The sequence below is a fragment of the Corvus moneduloides genome, chromosome 2 (assembly GCF_009650955.1).
Source record: "Corvus moneduloides isolate bCorMon1 chromosome 2, bCorMon1.pri, whole genome shotgun sequence".
In the NCBI taxonomy this organism is placed as follows: Eukaryota; Metazoa; Chordata; class Aves; order Passeriformes; family Corvidae; genus Corvus; species Corvus moneduloides.
Genome location: NC_045477.1, coordinates 96630245 through 96645233, shown reverse-complemented (window position 1 = coordinate 96645233; position 14989 = coordinate 96630245). Strand labels below are relative to the sequence as shown.

Here is a 14989-nt window from a genome sequence, read left to right as displayed (position 1 = left end):
CTGCTTTCTTTTGAGTACTTCACTCTGTGAGACCTCCTTCCTTGTTCTTAGAATCAATTACTTTTAAGGGAGTATATTGAATAATTGGTTGCTAGTTTGTTAAATGATGCCTTTGAGAATATTTTTAATTGATGGAAAATTTTGGACCGCGGGGGAAGTTTTAAACAGCTTATTAGAAAATAATTCTATTTACAAAAGTTCCCACCTCAAAATTGAAGTCTCACACATTTTGTATAATTTATGTCATTAATAGGTGAACATTATACCAGTTATAGGCAAAGCAGACAGCATTTCTAAAGCTGAGCTAGAGGAGTTCAAGAAGAAAATAATGAGTGAATTAATTAGTAATGGCATCCAGATATACCAGTTTCCTACTGATGATGAGACTGTTTCTGAAATTAATACCATCATAAATGTAAGTAAATGACAAAAATATTGACACTTCAGTACTAAAGCATCATTCTCTGCTGATAAATGTCACTGCTTTCACCATTGTCTTTAAGCTTATAAGTTTGCATGTCACAAGTTTGTTTGGTTTTTTTCTCTCTCCTTAAAAAGCTCTTATGTGTTGGGGTTTTTTTTCCACTTGCAAATCTTCCTGTCCCTCTGATGTTGATATCTATAACAGAAAAGAGGTTCCCATGCCTAAATGGTTTTTCTAATATCTGGTTAATTAATATATAATTACTATTATAGATGGACAGATTGACTTTGCTCTTTTCCTCAACAAATAAAATTTTACATCTGGTAGAGAAGATATTTAGGCGCCTCATGTCTACAATTTTCTCTGGTGTTTATCACAGCAAGTCTTCCACCTGCTTTTTTTCTTTTGTTTAGTACTTTCTTTTGAAATTAGGACAGATTTTCTCTTGGGATGAAGAAGTCAGATGTAACTCTAGCTTATTTTCTGTTGTCCTTTCTGATTGTCCCAGGGGTAGCTGCCAGCTTTCTGCAAGGCTGTAAAGCTAGATGGCTTTGCCTTGAGCACTCTGTATTTGCTGCTCTTGTGCCTGTGTTTGTAGGTGCACATGACCATGTTTGTGTGTACCAGGGTTTGAAAGTAGGGAAAAGGAGCCAGGATGCCAGACCCCATGGCTCTGCAGTCCCAGCCTCTGTTACCTGGCCAGGGAGTGAGAATGTGCAGCTGTCCATCAGTAACAGGTCCTTTTGCTGTGGGGAAACGTGGTGGTTTGTTACTTACCACTTCCATGCTCTGCTAGTGATTTATTTTCCAGGTAATGGTGTTCCTTTATTTGGTCAGCTGTTCTGGGTCAGCAGGCAGGCAGTCAGTGCCCAGCCTGTCTTTGTGCCAAGCCCACAGCAGTAACCACACCACCACAGGTTCCAACCTGTGGTTGTCACATGAGTGTTACTGGGATACGATGAGCTCTGACTGAATGTGAGTCATATGTTCTGGACCAGTTTTCTGTTTGGGGCTGACACTTCCTAGTGCAGCTCAGGATGCAGTTGGTTGCCTTTGCCTTTGGGCAGTCCTGCTGAATCAGGAACAACCTGCTGTTCACAAGATTGTTGCCCCCATGTCTTATTCTGCAAAGTGCTTTTCCAGACAGTCAGCCCTCAGCATATGCTGTGGTATGGGCTTATTCCTCCTGACATGCAGGACTTAGCACTGCTCTCATTCCCACTTCATGAGTTTCAGTTTTTTATCAATAGATACTGCCTAGCTACTGATCTCCTAAGAGTGGTTTCTGGTTTGAAACTTCCTGTTGGCTTTTCCTGAAATGGTGTTTTCCTCCCTAATTTTTTTCTGAAGTGTTTTTCTGTTTTAGCATAAAAATGCTGACAGATAAGACTTTATTGGTATGACTCTTACAGGGTCATTTGCCATTTGCTGTGGTAGGAAGTATGGAAAAGGTGAAAATTGGAAACAAAATGGTGAGAGCTCGTCAATACCCTTGGGGCATTGTAAAAGGTAAAGGAATTCTTAAAAGTATTTTTACAAGATTTTTGCTGTTGTTGAAGTATAAAATTCTCCAATAATACAAGGGGCTGTTTCACTGATGCCAGGCTGACTGTATTTTGGATCAACAATTTAAGGAATTTAACAATTAATTTTTGAGGCGTGCACTAACCGGTAGTTTCATCCACACTGATGCATCCTTGGAATTAAGGTATGAGATGGTGTATGTAGTATTTGAGTAGGTTAGTATAGTGGCAGTGCCTCTAGCACTACCAAATTTCAAACATTTGTGATTGTCAGTAAAGAAGAGGGTTAAAAAAGAGAGAAATGTGGTGTTTGTTGTTCAGCTCAAACAGGAAATCAGGATGGGTTGAAATACGTTCACCAGTGCTTACAGGTCTTCAGTATGTCAGTGTGTATATTAGAAATGATGAGGAAGTATAAGAGTTATAATAAACAACAAGATACCTTTTCCTAGAAGTATATTTAGTGAACAAAATAAGTGATGCTGTTTAAAATGTATTTTCTACTTCTGCATAATAATAAAATCTTTTTACTGATTAGTGGAAAATGAGAGCCACTGTGACACTGTAAAGCTTCGCAGGATGCTTTGCACCAATATGGAAGACTTAAGAGAGAAGACTTGTGCATATTATGAGTTGTACAGACGCTGCAGACTGGAAAAGTTGGGTTGCAGAGACATTGGCCCTGAGAACAAGCCAATCAGGTAAAGGACTTCATGTGCAGCACTTTCTTTCAGCATCCATTCACTTCACATCAGCCCAATGCAGAGCAGGGTTCATACATAAAATAGGTTTTCTAGGAAGGAAAGAATATTTTTTTTTAATTGAGGTTGTAGCTGTTCATTCAGTTGTCTTCATGGAGAAGTATATGGGTTTAAATGAGCATTGTTTTTGAAAACATGAAAGCCAGTTGTATTTCTGAAATCTTTCTCTTCTGTAATAAACCTGAGGATTTTAATTTTCTTAGAAAGGAAGTGTGTCTGTTTTCTTTTGGTACATGCACTTTATGAATTTTTAAATTATTTTCATTATATATTGGTATTATGTTTTACTTTCTCTCTTAAGGATGTCTGATTCTGAATAATGGTTTGATTGGACTCCAGGTTCGGAAGGAACTGAAGCAAAAACTTTTACAAAATAAGTGGTTACGCTGTTGACTTCCCAAATTACCTGCCATAATAACAAATGTCTTAGCATTTTCAGGTCAAGAAATCTCTTGCTAGACTGTAGGGAGTTAAAAGAGGATTCTAAAGGAAAGTTAAGCAGAGGGTTATGGACACTCGGTTGTTTCATGTAGTAAAGCGGCTTTCTGCAGGAAGCATTTAAAATTTCTATATGCATTTTGTTTATAATCTTTTATTTCCAGTTCTCTCGTCTCCCTCTTCCAGCTTCCTTTTTTTGTTAATGCACGGGACTGTACTTTTAACTGGTCAGAATCCTGATGAGAAGAGCAGTTGCTTCAGGAGTTGTTCAAGCCTTCATGGTTTGAAGCAAAGCACTGTTACTGCATAGTCGTGGTGGGAAATGCTGACTTAAAGCAGGCATGAGAACAGAATAAGACTTTGCATTAAAAACAGTTTCTCATTGTTTGAACAAAGGCACGTTTGCAGATTAGTTCATTTAGATGATCTTGAGCTGACCTTGAACCAGTGGTCTCTTGACTTACCAAAAAAGGAATACATCCGTTTCATAAAAGAGAACCAAAGGTGAAAGAGGTTTAAAACCAACTGAAATTAACTGTAGATTTTAATTTGGTTTAGGTTTAAGAACCTGTGTTAACAGCCGATGTCTTGTTATCCTTGTCTAGAGAAGACTTTTTTTAGAGATTTGTTCAGGGCAATATTGACTCCACTACCTTTGGCTTTTCTTAAACTGGATTTCATGGTGTACAGCCATCTTAGGATAAGAGTTAAATTATAAAAACCATCATCCATAGAAGTGTTTTCTTCTACAAACACAGGAATTGTCTTTGTAAAACCCCTACACAGTTTGTATTTTGTTAACAGCCTAATAAAGTGGCAGGTTCACATCAGAATGTCCCAGTACTTTACACTTAAGAGCTCATTTAGAAGTTGTTTTTCTTTTTGGATGTACAGAAGAGCTGAGTTCTCTTTGGTGTGTAGTTTTTATGTATGGCCCACTAGATGTCAGTTTTATTGAGAGATTTTGGCAAGACAGTACACTTAGTAATTAGTTTAAATAAATCAGATCTATTGAAAATGTCATTGTTTTGGAAGGATGAGAATAGATATTCCATAAGAATCTAGAAAAATGAATTTTTTCCAGATTTACTGCAACAGGAAGAGAAAAGTAAGACTAGGATGGATGTGGTTGTCCCTCCATAACGTGGCGTAGTGAAAGACACTGAGGTCTGAAAGAGAAGGTGTGTGGTGTTTTGGGAGAGACATTTGATGATAACATAAAAAAGGGAGAGAATTTAGAGGATGTGTATGCAGTGTAATTAGCAGACTAATGCAGCCTTACCCATAAGGTGTTTTATCAAGTTACTGAGGAAACAGTAGGAAGTGTCATCCTCAACAGTGTGATAGAAAATGTCTTTTTACTTAGAGGAAGTTCAGTGCTTCCCAGTTTGCTTGTACATTTAAATAACTTTTAGAATAGGGACTATCCAGTTGTTTTAGGCAAAAATGTATTATTAAATTGTCATCCTTTTTTTCCTTAAAGATGTTCACAACATATACATGTGGATTCTAAGAGCTGTAGTTTTAAAGTATAATTAATCTTGCATAGCAGTATATGCCTGAAGATTAAAATTTCATGCTACTTGAGTAAGTAATCATCAAAAGGCATGTTGAGAAGTCTTATTTTGTGCCTGTGATGTAGCTGTCTATATACTAAATTTGGTAATAATGTAAATTTAGACAACCTCAGCTAGACTTGAGTAATTGGCTGTTTGTAGCATTTGAACACTGACACTTGAGTAGCTAATGTGCCCTGCCTTTTGGCATATTGTGAAGAAGCTGCTTGTGAAGTTCCAGTACCATTCTTTCAGATTTAGAAGTAGGACAGCAGTTTATTAATCCAAAATTGTATGCCACTGCAAAGCAAAACCAGTAATTCCTGGATGTCCAGCTACCTTGTGAGATAGGTTTTGGGCAGACATCTGTAAAAGCTTTTGCTCCTACATGTGTGTAAAACACATGTTGGCAAGTTTTACTTTTTTAATGGGAGATGTGGAAAGAGATGTTTTCAGCACACAATAGAAAAATATATTTGCATCTTATTGGTAGGGAAAATAAATGAGGTCTGAAGTGACTGTCTTGTGCACTTTCAAAAACACCTACTCCCTAATTCAGTATTTTTGGTGAAGCTATTTCATAATAACTTTAATTTGTTAGTTTGCAGTTGCATTCTAAGAATGAAGTAATGAAGTCAATAGATAGCAGAGTATTTAGGGTGTGGTTTATGCATCTTATGCAGTAGCTGTTGGATATAAAATTCAGGAAGTGGATTTTTTATAACTTTATAATTTTATATTTTTTTGCTACTTAAAATTGGCATTTGCATTTCTTTGTTGTTGAAAAGTAAAGATAAGCTTTTTCTGTGTGTGGGTACCTGGTCTGGTCCTGCCTTTTCAATGGTCCAATTATGTTCATTAGGAACACAAATTCCTAGTTTCAGGTTGTTCGCAGCGAGAGATATTTGCTGAGGTGTTTTAAATGGTAAAATTTGGAATAATTGAAAAGAGAAATCTAGACATGAAGAGTGCTTCCAGGAAAACAAACTTCTAAATATACACACACACCTAGTTAGCCTAGGTGTTTGCAAGGGAGGAGAGGATTGCTAGTGTTTTGAAATTGGACATTTTGTTAAGTTCATTTTTCAATTTAAGCCTATGGGCTTAACAATTTTTCAGTTGTTGCCTATGGGGACATTTTTGTTTTGAAAGAAGAAAACTGATAGACCATGGTCTGTTGAAAAAAGCTGAGGATTGATAATTCAGGCTCTCTGCTTGCATATTTAGATCTGCTGATGTTAATCATTCTCTGGGTTAGTTGTTTTTCTGTCATCATAATTACAGTTTGTTCTTCATTATAATTGCAATTAAACATGGTTGTAACGTAAGCATCTTGGTTTCTCAGTATGTGGGGAATCATTCCATGCTTTATTCCTCCCTGCAACTGGGATATTCAGAACTTGCAGTTCTTGAACATGTTTATTTTTCAGTCTGTTTTGAAGATGATGACAGAAAACCAGGAAGGATTCACTGATATGAGTAAGTTTATATGTAGAGGAAGGTTGGCATAACTCTTGTTGTCACATCTAAGAAAAGAAACCTAACATTTGAAAGGCTATTAGACCTTTTTCTTAAGAAGTCACTTGGCAATGGAGTTCATCTGACCAGCTGCAGACCTTTGCATTTTAGCTAAATATTTTAACCATCTTAGAATGAGATCGGACCACACCCAAAATACTTGTTTTTCATGCCTCTACTGGAAAATTGCTAATTATTTAGATCTACCGCGTCCTTATTATTGCTCAATAGCAACTGAGCCAGTCGACTGAGTCAAAGCACTGTGCTAGAAATACCTGCCACTAGTTAATCTTTGTTTTTTTTAGTTTTTCTGATATACCTTAATTGATAGTCAAATGCTATGCAAAAGTTACAGGTGTTCCTTTCAAATTTGAAAGCTTTTAAAAGTTGAATTGAACAAACTTTAAATACCTAAGTTGTTCAAAGTTCCACTGAGAATTGAATTCACTTCAGAATCTTTATTTATGAACATAATGTGTCTGGTTTGCAATTTTAGGCTTCCATTCTTTCAGTCTCATGCAGACAGAAAGACTGTATGTCACAGCTATGCTTCTGTAGAAAGGCAGGTGGTAGTGCTGGTATGTATGATTAGCTTAGACTTTTTTCGCAATCCCTTACTCCAAAACCTCAATAAGAATACATTATTTAAATCATTAATTATAACATTTAAATTTTGTGTCTTTGTACAGAGTGTAACATTCTGGATGTCTAAGCCAGAAGAAGAGAACCTGTGAACTTGATTTTTATAATGTGCTAACTGAGAAGCAGTAAAACCAGTCTTCAGATAAACCAAAAAATGTTTTACTGTGAGCAGTGGATGTAGTAATGTTGAAAGGATTGGCTTAAGATTTGGTGAACCATTTTTCCTTCCTCCCCAAATCTCCAAAACCAAGGAGTGTTTGGGTTATTGTGTTGATGATATGCCAAACACAAAAGGAAATTTTGGGTTAGTTCTGTCTTGGTGATTGTACTAGTTTGAAAGCAAACTAGTGAGAGACATGAAATCAGAACTACAGTTTAATAGGAGAATTTAAAATAAATGCAATAGTACAAAAACATTGACAGCCTGCCGGGCAGGGTGCTGGTAGCAGTCCAATTCAGTGGTGGCTGCAGTCCTGGTGAAGTGATAAATGTGGTTCTGCTGAAGCGGTGATCCTGTAGAAGGGTCTGCTCTTCCTCTGAAGGTCCAGTGGTGGTTATGTAGCTCTTGTCCTCTGGGAATCCAGTAGGTGAGGCTGACTGTGGTGTTCCTAACCTCAGATGATATGCAGGTAGGAATGCTGGGTTCCTCCCCCTGGGTGGAGCATCTCACAATGGGACGATGTAATTTTGTGAGTCATGCAGTGAGGCTGGATGTTCCATTAGCAGAAGATATCCCGCTGGAGGGAGTTACCAGGGGTGAGTGATGGAAGAGAGAAAGAGCACTGCCCCACCTGGTTTTAGCAGCTGGTGATAGAGTACATACTTCTGGTTACATTGTAACCTAAGACAGTGATGCCCAGAACAATTCAGTCCAGGGGGAGAGGACATTTCATGGGATCATAGAATGGTTGGGGTTGAAAGAGACCTCAAAGACCATCTAGTTCCAACCCACCTGCCATGGACAGGAACACCTTCCACCAGACCAGATTGCTCCAAGCCCCATCCAGCCTGGCCTTGAACACTTCCACACTTCCACTTGAACACTTACTGGCATTCACAACCACCCACACAGTAAATTTAAAAAATACACTTTTATTTCTCCTCTTCTTTCTATGTGTAATTTGATTACTTACTGAGTCCAGTGTCTTCAAAGTTAATCTTTTACTTATTTCAAGACAAAATTGCTTTTACCTGATAAAGTAACCTAGTCTGGGTGTAAAGATGTCCACGTGAAGAAATGAAGGTGGGATTGCAGCATGTTAACTTAGTCTAGCAGCTTTATTGTACCCAAAGGCAGCATTTTATCTAGCAGAGCTGACACTGGGTGCAGAAGTGTGTATAGTGTGAGATTGCTAGCACTTGAAAAACCCGTGCTGTAGCATTTTTGTCTAAACTTAGAGATAGTGTGAATTAATACTGTGTGAAATTAATTTGTGTGAAAACCATGTCCCTGTTTCATGTGGATTTAGGGATTTAGAATTTCAGGGTGACTTAAGTTACTTCATAGCTGATTAAAAACCCCCAAAACAAACCTAAACACAAAAAGGTAATTGTTCTGAATTTATTTTGTTGCCACGTAGTGATCAAATAAGATAGAATAGGAGGAGTGCTCTGACCTTGATATCTTACAAACATTGTCTGCCTATGCAATTTCAAGATGTTTCTTCTGTCTCTTTAGATGATATTTTGAATACAAATAAGAAACTTTAGGACTGGGAAACTGCCCAGTCATCATAAATTTAAATACAGATGAGAGCTGTTTAAGTTTAGATTACTCTAAATAATTAACTCCTTAGATCTCTTTTTTTTTTTTTTGTAAGTTTTTACATTTATAAATGGTTTAAATAGAAACAGTAAATGAACAAAAACTGCTACATAAGTATGTATGTGTATTAAAAGTATAAATCAAAATTAAATACTTGGTATACATACCTATTTATTTTACATCAGGGTGGAAGGCATGAGTTACCTGGCAAAGGACAGTAACTCATGTTAGCTGCGGAAGGCTGACCAGTCAGCACTCAGGAAGTGTTCTTACACTGGGGTGTAAGAGAACAGCCCCAGAAAAAAGCTAGAACATTATCCATGGTTTGATCTGTTTTTAAGCCCTATGTCATAGAAGACAATGCTTTTGAGTTTCCAATAACCATTAACACAGCTGTGATCCGCCAGTTCTACTCTCTGGAATCATGTGACTTAGAGAAGTCTGTGGTAAATGTTTTGATGGAAGAACTTGTATCATTAAGGAGGTTTGTTTTCAAAGGCAGTTTGGTGTATGAGCTACATCTGTGTACAAGCTCCATTCATTTTTCCTTGAAAAGCAGAGCATTTCTTGCCAGCACTGCCTGACAGTGGTAGTATACACCCTGAAAATGTCAAACCTCTAGTAGTTTATTCATATGAATAAATTACTAGCATCTTTTAATTTGCCATGATATACTTCGACATGAAAGAAGTATCTCAATTTCAAGTACCTCTTGTTTGGAGGAAAAAAAAAAATTATCTTGTGTACTGAAAAGGGAGGCATAGATTTAAAAGTAAAGAAATGTTTACTTGCTGACTTGTTCTTTTGCCAGATAGTTGCTCAATGATCTGAACTAATTTACTCCTCCTATATAATTTCAAATATAAGTATAGTATATAGGCAGTTTATTTGCTTCTGGAAGAGAGGGTTCAGGAAAAAACAAGCAGTCTTGAGGTTTTGGCTGTTGCATGTTGGAAAGTAACCCTGTGTTTTGGGTGTTGAACTACTTAGGAAATTGAATTTATTCTACATTAATGTAATCTGCCATATTTAAATTTTGACATTACAAAAAGAGAGTGCAATATATTTTGAAGATCCTGTTATTTTCTTTCATTTTCATATAGGAACAATCAGTTCTTGTTATGTTAATGCTCCAGAATAATTGTTTTTATACAGTCCTACCTGAAGACTGAGGTTTCACAATGCAGAAATTTTGGGGGATTTTTCTGGCTATTTCAGTGTCTTAGTAGTAAGTAACTTAAGGAAGAAGCTTATGCATGTTGGAGTCAGAAAGGTATAAATCAAGTCTTTAGAACATGAGATGCCTAAAGTGCTGTATTCACTTTGAAATGTAAATTGCCCAGGAGCTGTTAGCATAAATAATTTTACTCAGGGTTGTTTACATAAATAAAAAAAATAGATAAGATGCTTGCTTCTGTTTAGGTTTCTTTATGAATTTTTATGTGGGAAGCTGTAGAAATTAATATTTCAGATGAGTATTAATTGTTTACATAGTTTTCTAGATTGTTGGTTTTCCACACTGAGTAAAGCAGCGTGCTGGAGAGTTGCTTACATTTTTGAACTTCAGTCTGCAGGAAGTCATTGAGGCAAAGAGGCTCAAGTTCTTCCTTGAAATGGAAAGAAAAGAAGAGGAGATTAAGCAACGATTTGTGCAGAGAGTGAACGAGAAAGCAGCAATGTTGGAAGAGGCAGAGCAACAGGCAAGCATGCCTGTCTGTCTTGAGTTTGTTTTCTGAGCTTTGCAACAGCTAAGTTCTTAACAAAATCACTGGTTGATATTTATAATTTCCTAATATTTTGAGGACAGTAACACTTTAAATCAAAAGCAGTTTGATTACACAGGTTGATTGGCTTAGCAGATTGATTAGACACCAGCAAACAAGAGAATATGTCTTAGGAGGAGCAGCTGAGGGAGCTGGGGTTGTTTTGACTGAAGAAGGCTCGGGGAAGACTTTATTGCTCTCTACAACTACCTGAAAGGAGTAGTGTAGTGAGTTTGGGGCTCATCTTTTCTCCTGAGTGATAAGGGACAAGATGAGAGGAAATGGACTTAAAAGTTGTGTTGTGGGAGGTTTAGACTGGATATTAGGAAAAATGTCTTCACTGAAAGGGTATGTTAGGCACTGGAGAACAAGCTGCCTAGGGAAGTGGTGAGTCACCATGCCTGAAGGTATTTAAAAGATGTGTAGATATGGCAGCTGGGGACATGGTTTAGTGGTGGACTTGGCAGTGCTGGGTTCATGGTTGGACTTGATGATCTTAAAGGACTTTCCCAGCTTAAATGATTCTGTCATTCTGTAAATGGTACTGGTTTTTTTGAAAGGCAGGATCTTATGGTCTAAAGGCTTTGGTGGATAGCTGGTACATGTCTATAGAGTAGGAGTTGATACGGTGAAGTAAGAGAGTGAATATAGTAGTTGTGTTTCTTTGTCTTCTCTAGCAGCATGCTAAGAAACATTGGTATGCCGTAACAACACAGTAGGTGCTTTTTGTGCATAGATTGCTCTGTAAAAAACAAGATTTTAGGAAAAAATGCCGTGGGTGGTTTTCCAGAGTGGGCCATGCATGTTTGCCTGACTTCCAGATTCAGTTAGTAAATCTAAGCTCAACCCTCATGCTGAGAGGTTTGAAAGTGTGTGTGTCTGGTATTCTGTTGGTTTGTTTTGGTTCTGGTTTTAAAATCTCATCTATTCCCAGCTGCCTTAAGACTATTTGAAGATGTGGAATATTTCTTGGCTATGTTGTTGAAGATTTAGCCCTGTCAAGCTGGACTAGCAAGATAGGATCTTCTCATCTACTTTCTGCCAGACACTTATCATGGTCTTGTGTATTTATATTTGAACACTGGTTTAATTGAAATTGGAAACCTGTGTATTTTTATTAATGTTCTTTTCTGTACCTCAGTCCCCCAGCAAAGCTGTAGCAGTTTTTGTGAGGTGTTCAGGTACGTGTTTTAAATAAGAAGGTGGCTTAATATTTGTTTTCTAAGTCTGTTAAGACCCCCATGCTGCTTGTGGAGAAGAAAAAGATTCAGGCCTTCTCAGGATGAGGCTGTCCAACTGGAAGAACGCTTAGCCATGTTCAAAGCAGGTTCAGCAAGGTCTTATACAGTATCTGTGCTACCCTTTGATATTTTCCTTGTATGATTTATACCAAGTGGTTTGTCAGCTCTGCATATTGCAGCAGAATGGATATTAGTTATCCAACTTCCTGATGTGGGAAAGTGATCATGCAATCTCACTCGTAAAGAACATTCGTCGTGTACTCTTGCTGCTGTATTGTATCTGGAAACTAAAGAAAACCAGGAGTTTCTGTTGTACTTCAGATTTCTTTCACATCCTTCATTTAGAGGAAACTTGTAGGTGCACCTGTACAACTTGTCAGCTCTGCTGTGCACAACAGGCATACTGTTACATTTATAGTCTTAGTTAATTCTTAGTTTCTTCTTTGCAAAAGCAGGATTCTAGGAGAATTTGTGTGGGGGGAAATGAGAGACAAGGAGAGGCAAAGTACCCTTTTGTTGTCACACACAACTTCACAGTAGGTTTAAACTGGTTGAAATACATCTGGAAACTGAAATTCATTAATATGTCAAAAAACCCCAATCAGAGAACTATTACTGTAGAAAGTAGTTAGCTTCTTGCAGGCCACCAGTAACTCTCCAACTGGACCTACTCTGTGTACTTACTAATATTTAAATCTGATCAATATACACTTCCCCACTTGGTTTTAGGGAACTGTATTCTACTTGACACATCTTGATTTAATCTATCTGTTGATAATTGGTTCATCTCTAAAGGCTTCCTTATTTTTGATATAATAAAGGTGCAGTAAAACGTAGTAGGAAATCTGGTATTCACTTAGTGCCTCCCATGTTTTCCACCTGTACTTTGAGTGTAATAGCATGGATCATGAGAACAGTCTGATAAAAGTTATTATTTTTCTGTATTGCTGTTTTTTAGTCTTAACAGTTTGGGGAAATAACTGCAATTTCTAACAACTATTAACACAATTGAGATGGGCTTTACTGTTAATTTGCAGAGGGTTTTTATATTGTGATATCACCACCTTGTGTTGCTAGTTGGAAATGCTGTTTTTTCTGCTTTCTTTAAATAGGTACTGACTAAATCTGAACATCTTGCGCTAATACATCAAGAAGAGGAGCTGAAATTAGGGGAAAAGAAAAAACTTCTGGAAGATGAAATAGCTCAGTTTATGGAGATGAAAGCTATCACTGAATTGATTCAGTCAAAAGTGTCTGTCTCTACCCCTGTTGTTAGTTTGAAGACACAAGGACTGCAAAAAGTAAGTGCTGATGCTAGTCATCAGAGGCAGCAATAAAAAAATTCTTCACATTCACTTCTATAACTCAAATTTCAGTACTCTTTTAGAAAAGACAGAAGCATGCTCCTATTCAGTGATAAGAAGACAGAAGTATATAAAATACCGTCATGCTTGGATTTACTTTTAGAGTAATTGCTGTATGTTCAACGAGCACTGTTTTGTCTTTCTTTTCTTTTTTTCCATGAAAAGAAACAAGATTTTCAACTTGAAGTCCAATGCTTTCATGTCAGAGATGAAGGAACTATGAATATTGGAGAACAGAGGGAGAGTGAGAAGGAGGAGTTAGAGAGAGAAATTCACCCAGGGACTTCCAGGCATAGTATTTGATTGCAGCACTCAGGTTTTGAATGTAGGATATGTTAGTAGTTTTATGAAGAGGTCCAACTGCTGTTGTCCCATATTAGATGTGTCTTCCTAGTACAGATTTTTGAGAGATGAGATTGATAAAATTGGCTGTAAAAATACACTAAGTGCAGAATATAACCCAATAAAGATTTCACTTTTTTCCCACCCAATCACTGCTTTCTTTCACCACTCTCAAAAGAAAAACTTGAATAATGTGAAAATTCAGAAATACATTCAAAAATAGTCTCCAGAATAACATGCCCAACTGATTCATATAAAAAACATTGAATTAAATACTCATATATTAAATTGACTTAAATGTTTTTCTCCTCCAAAACCAGAAGTCAATTAACTTACTCATTTTCTTTCCTGATAGCTTACAAATTTGCTGCAGGTAACATTTTGTTAATTAATAACTTCCTGCAGTTGAAAATGGATTTCTTGGTTCTGAATTTATTTATAACTGCCAGATTCTGAAGAACTCCAGAAGCTAGATTGGTGCACGTATTTCCACGGATACCATCAAGCTTTGACATTTTTGGGGTGTATGCTAGAAGCCTAATTTTGCCAAAATTTATTGCATTTCAACTAATGTTACCAAATTCCTTTTCCTTGATTCCTTTTTTCCTGGATTTACATATGAAAGTAGAATTCTTGGTAACAGAAGTCATTATCATTACTATTACTATTACTATCATCACTACTATGAGTAACTGTCAACTTCAGAAAATTTTTAGATTTATTTCTTCTGGTTTAGTTTCATTTTTTCAGAATATGTTAAGTTTATATACTTGCTGTGGTTTTTCAGTTCCAGCTTTATGTAACACTGATGACAGAAGACACAATATTGATAATTTCTCTTGAGGAAGCAATGATTCATGGTGTGCTTTTGAAGGTATAGGAGTTGCAATTTCTTACTAAAATGTTTGGCAAATATCTCTTACTTCTACAAACGAATAATTTTTAAGAACGATCTGTACACACAGGTGTGGTGATTACTGTCATTGTCATCACAGGCTTTCTGTTACAGCTCTGCCTTGATACATGTTTGCCTTACATAAGTGTGGTCAGCTTGCTTTAATTTTAAATGAATTGTGCCAAAGAAGGTGTCCCTGCCATAAACAGTTTGATTCAGACTATGAATGATGAAGTGCAAAAGTATTCAGTGAATATATTCACTACAAGCTTCCTAAAGAGTTATTTTCAAATGGTATTGTTTATTAGTCCACTAAGTGTTGTTTAATACAACTGTTAACATATTTGAACCATTTACTGATTTTGCTGACAGATTTTTGTTTATAGGCTTTTATGTACAAGCAGTATTCTAATTTTCAGATACAGTCTTTCCAATCAAAATTTACTGAGATATTTTTGTAATGCTGTACTTTTGCAGGATAGTTTATCTGCTGTTACTAACTCAGTATGGAAAGTACCTGTATTTGATGTTTGTGAGTGTGGTATTCAGTTACAGTTGAAGATTTACAAAAACAACTAACTGTGAAAGCTTCAGGTTGGTTAAAACAAGTTCTGAGTGCTTTATATGTTTTTAGTAGCCATGATAAATAGTGGGAAACTGTAAGAGGTACAGTTCTCTGGAGTTGTATTGTGTGACTGTTTAAAAATGAAATACTAACTTGACAGAAATAAAATAGATTGGTTTTGCTTAAGTGTTA

At 36.7% G+C, this 14989-nt stretch overlaps 1 protein-coding gene across 3 annotated transcripts in view; it reads left to right on the top strand.

Moving 5' to 3' along the window:
- SEPTIN10 (septin 10) overlaps positions 1–14989 on the top strand; it is a 24809-nt gene extending 9820 nt beyond the window's left edge. The window contains exons 5-10 of one of the 3 annotated variants that reach the window (XM_032100463.1): positions 254–415; positions 1837–1933; positions 2486–2648; positions 10195–10327; positions 12744–12932; positions 13161–14989. In XM_032100463.1, the coding sequence (XP_031956354.1) occupies positions 254–415; positions 1837–1933; positions 2486–2648; positions 10195–10327; positions 12744–12932; positions 13161–13298 (882 nt within the window). In that variant the 3' untranslated portion in view covers positions 13299–14989. Of the gene's footprint in view, positions 1–253; positions 416–1836; positions 1934–2485; positions 2649–10194; positions 10328–12743; positions 12937–13160 lie in introns of those variants that run through there. The other 2 variants (XM_032100464.1, XM_032100465.1) reach the window with 2 other exon arrangements.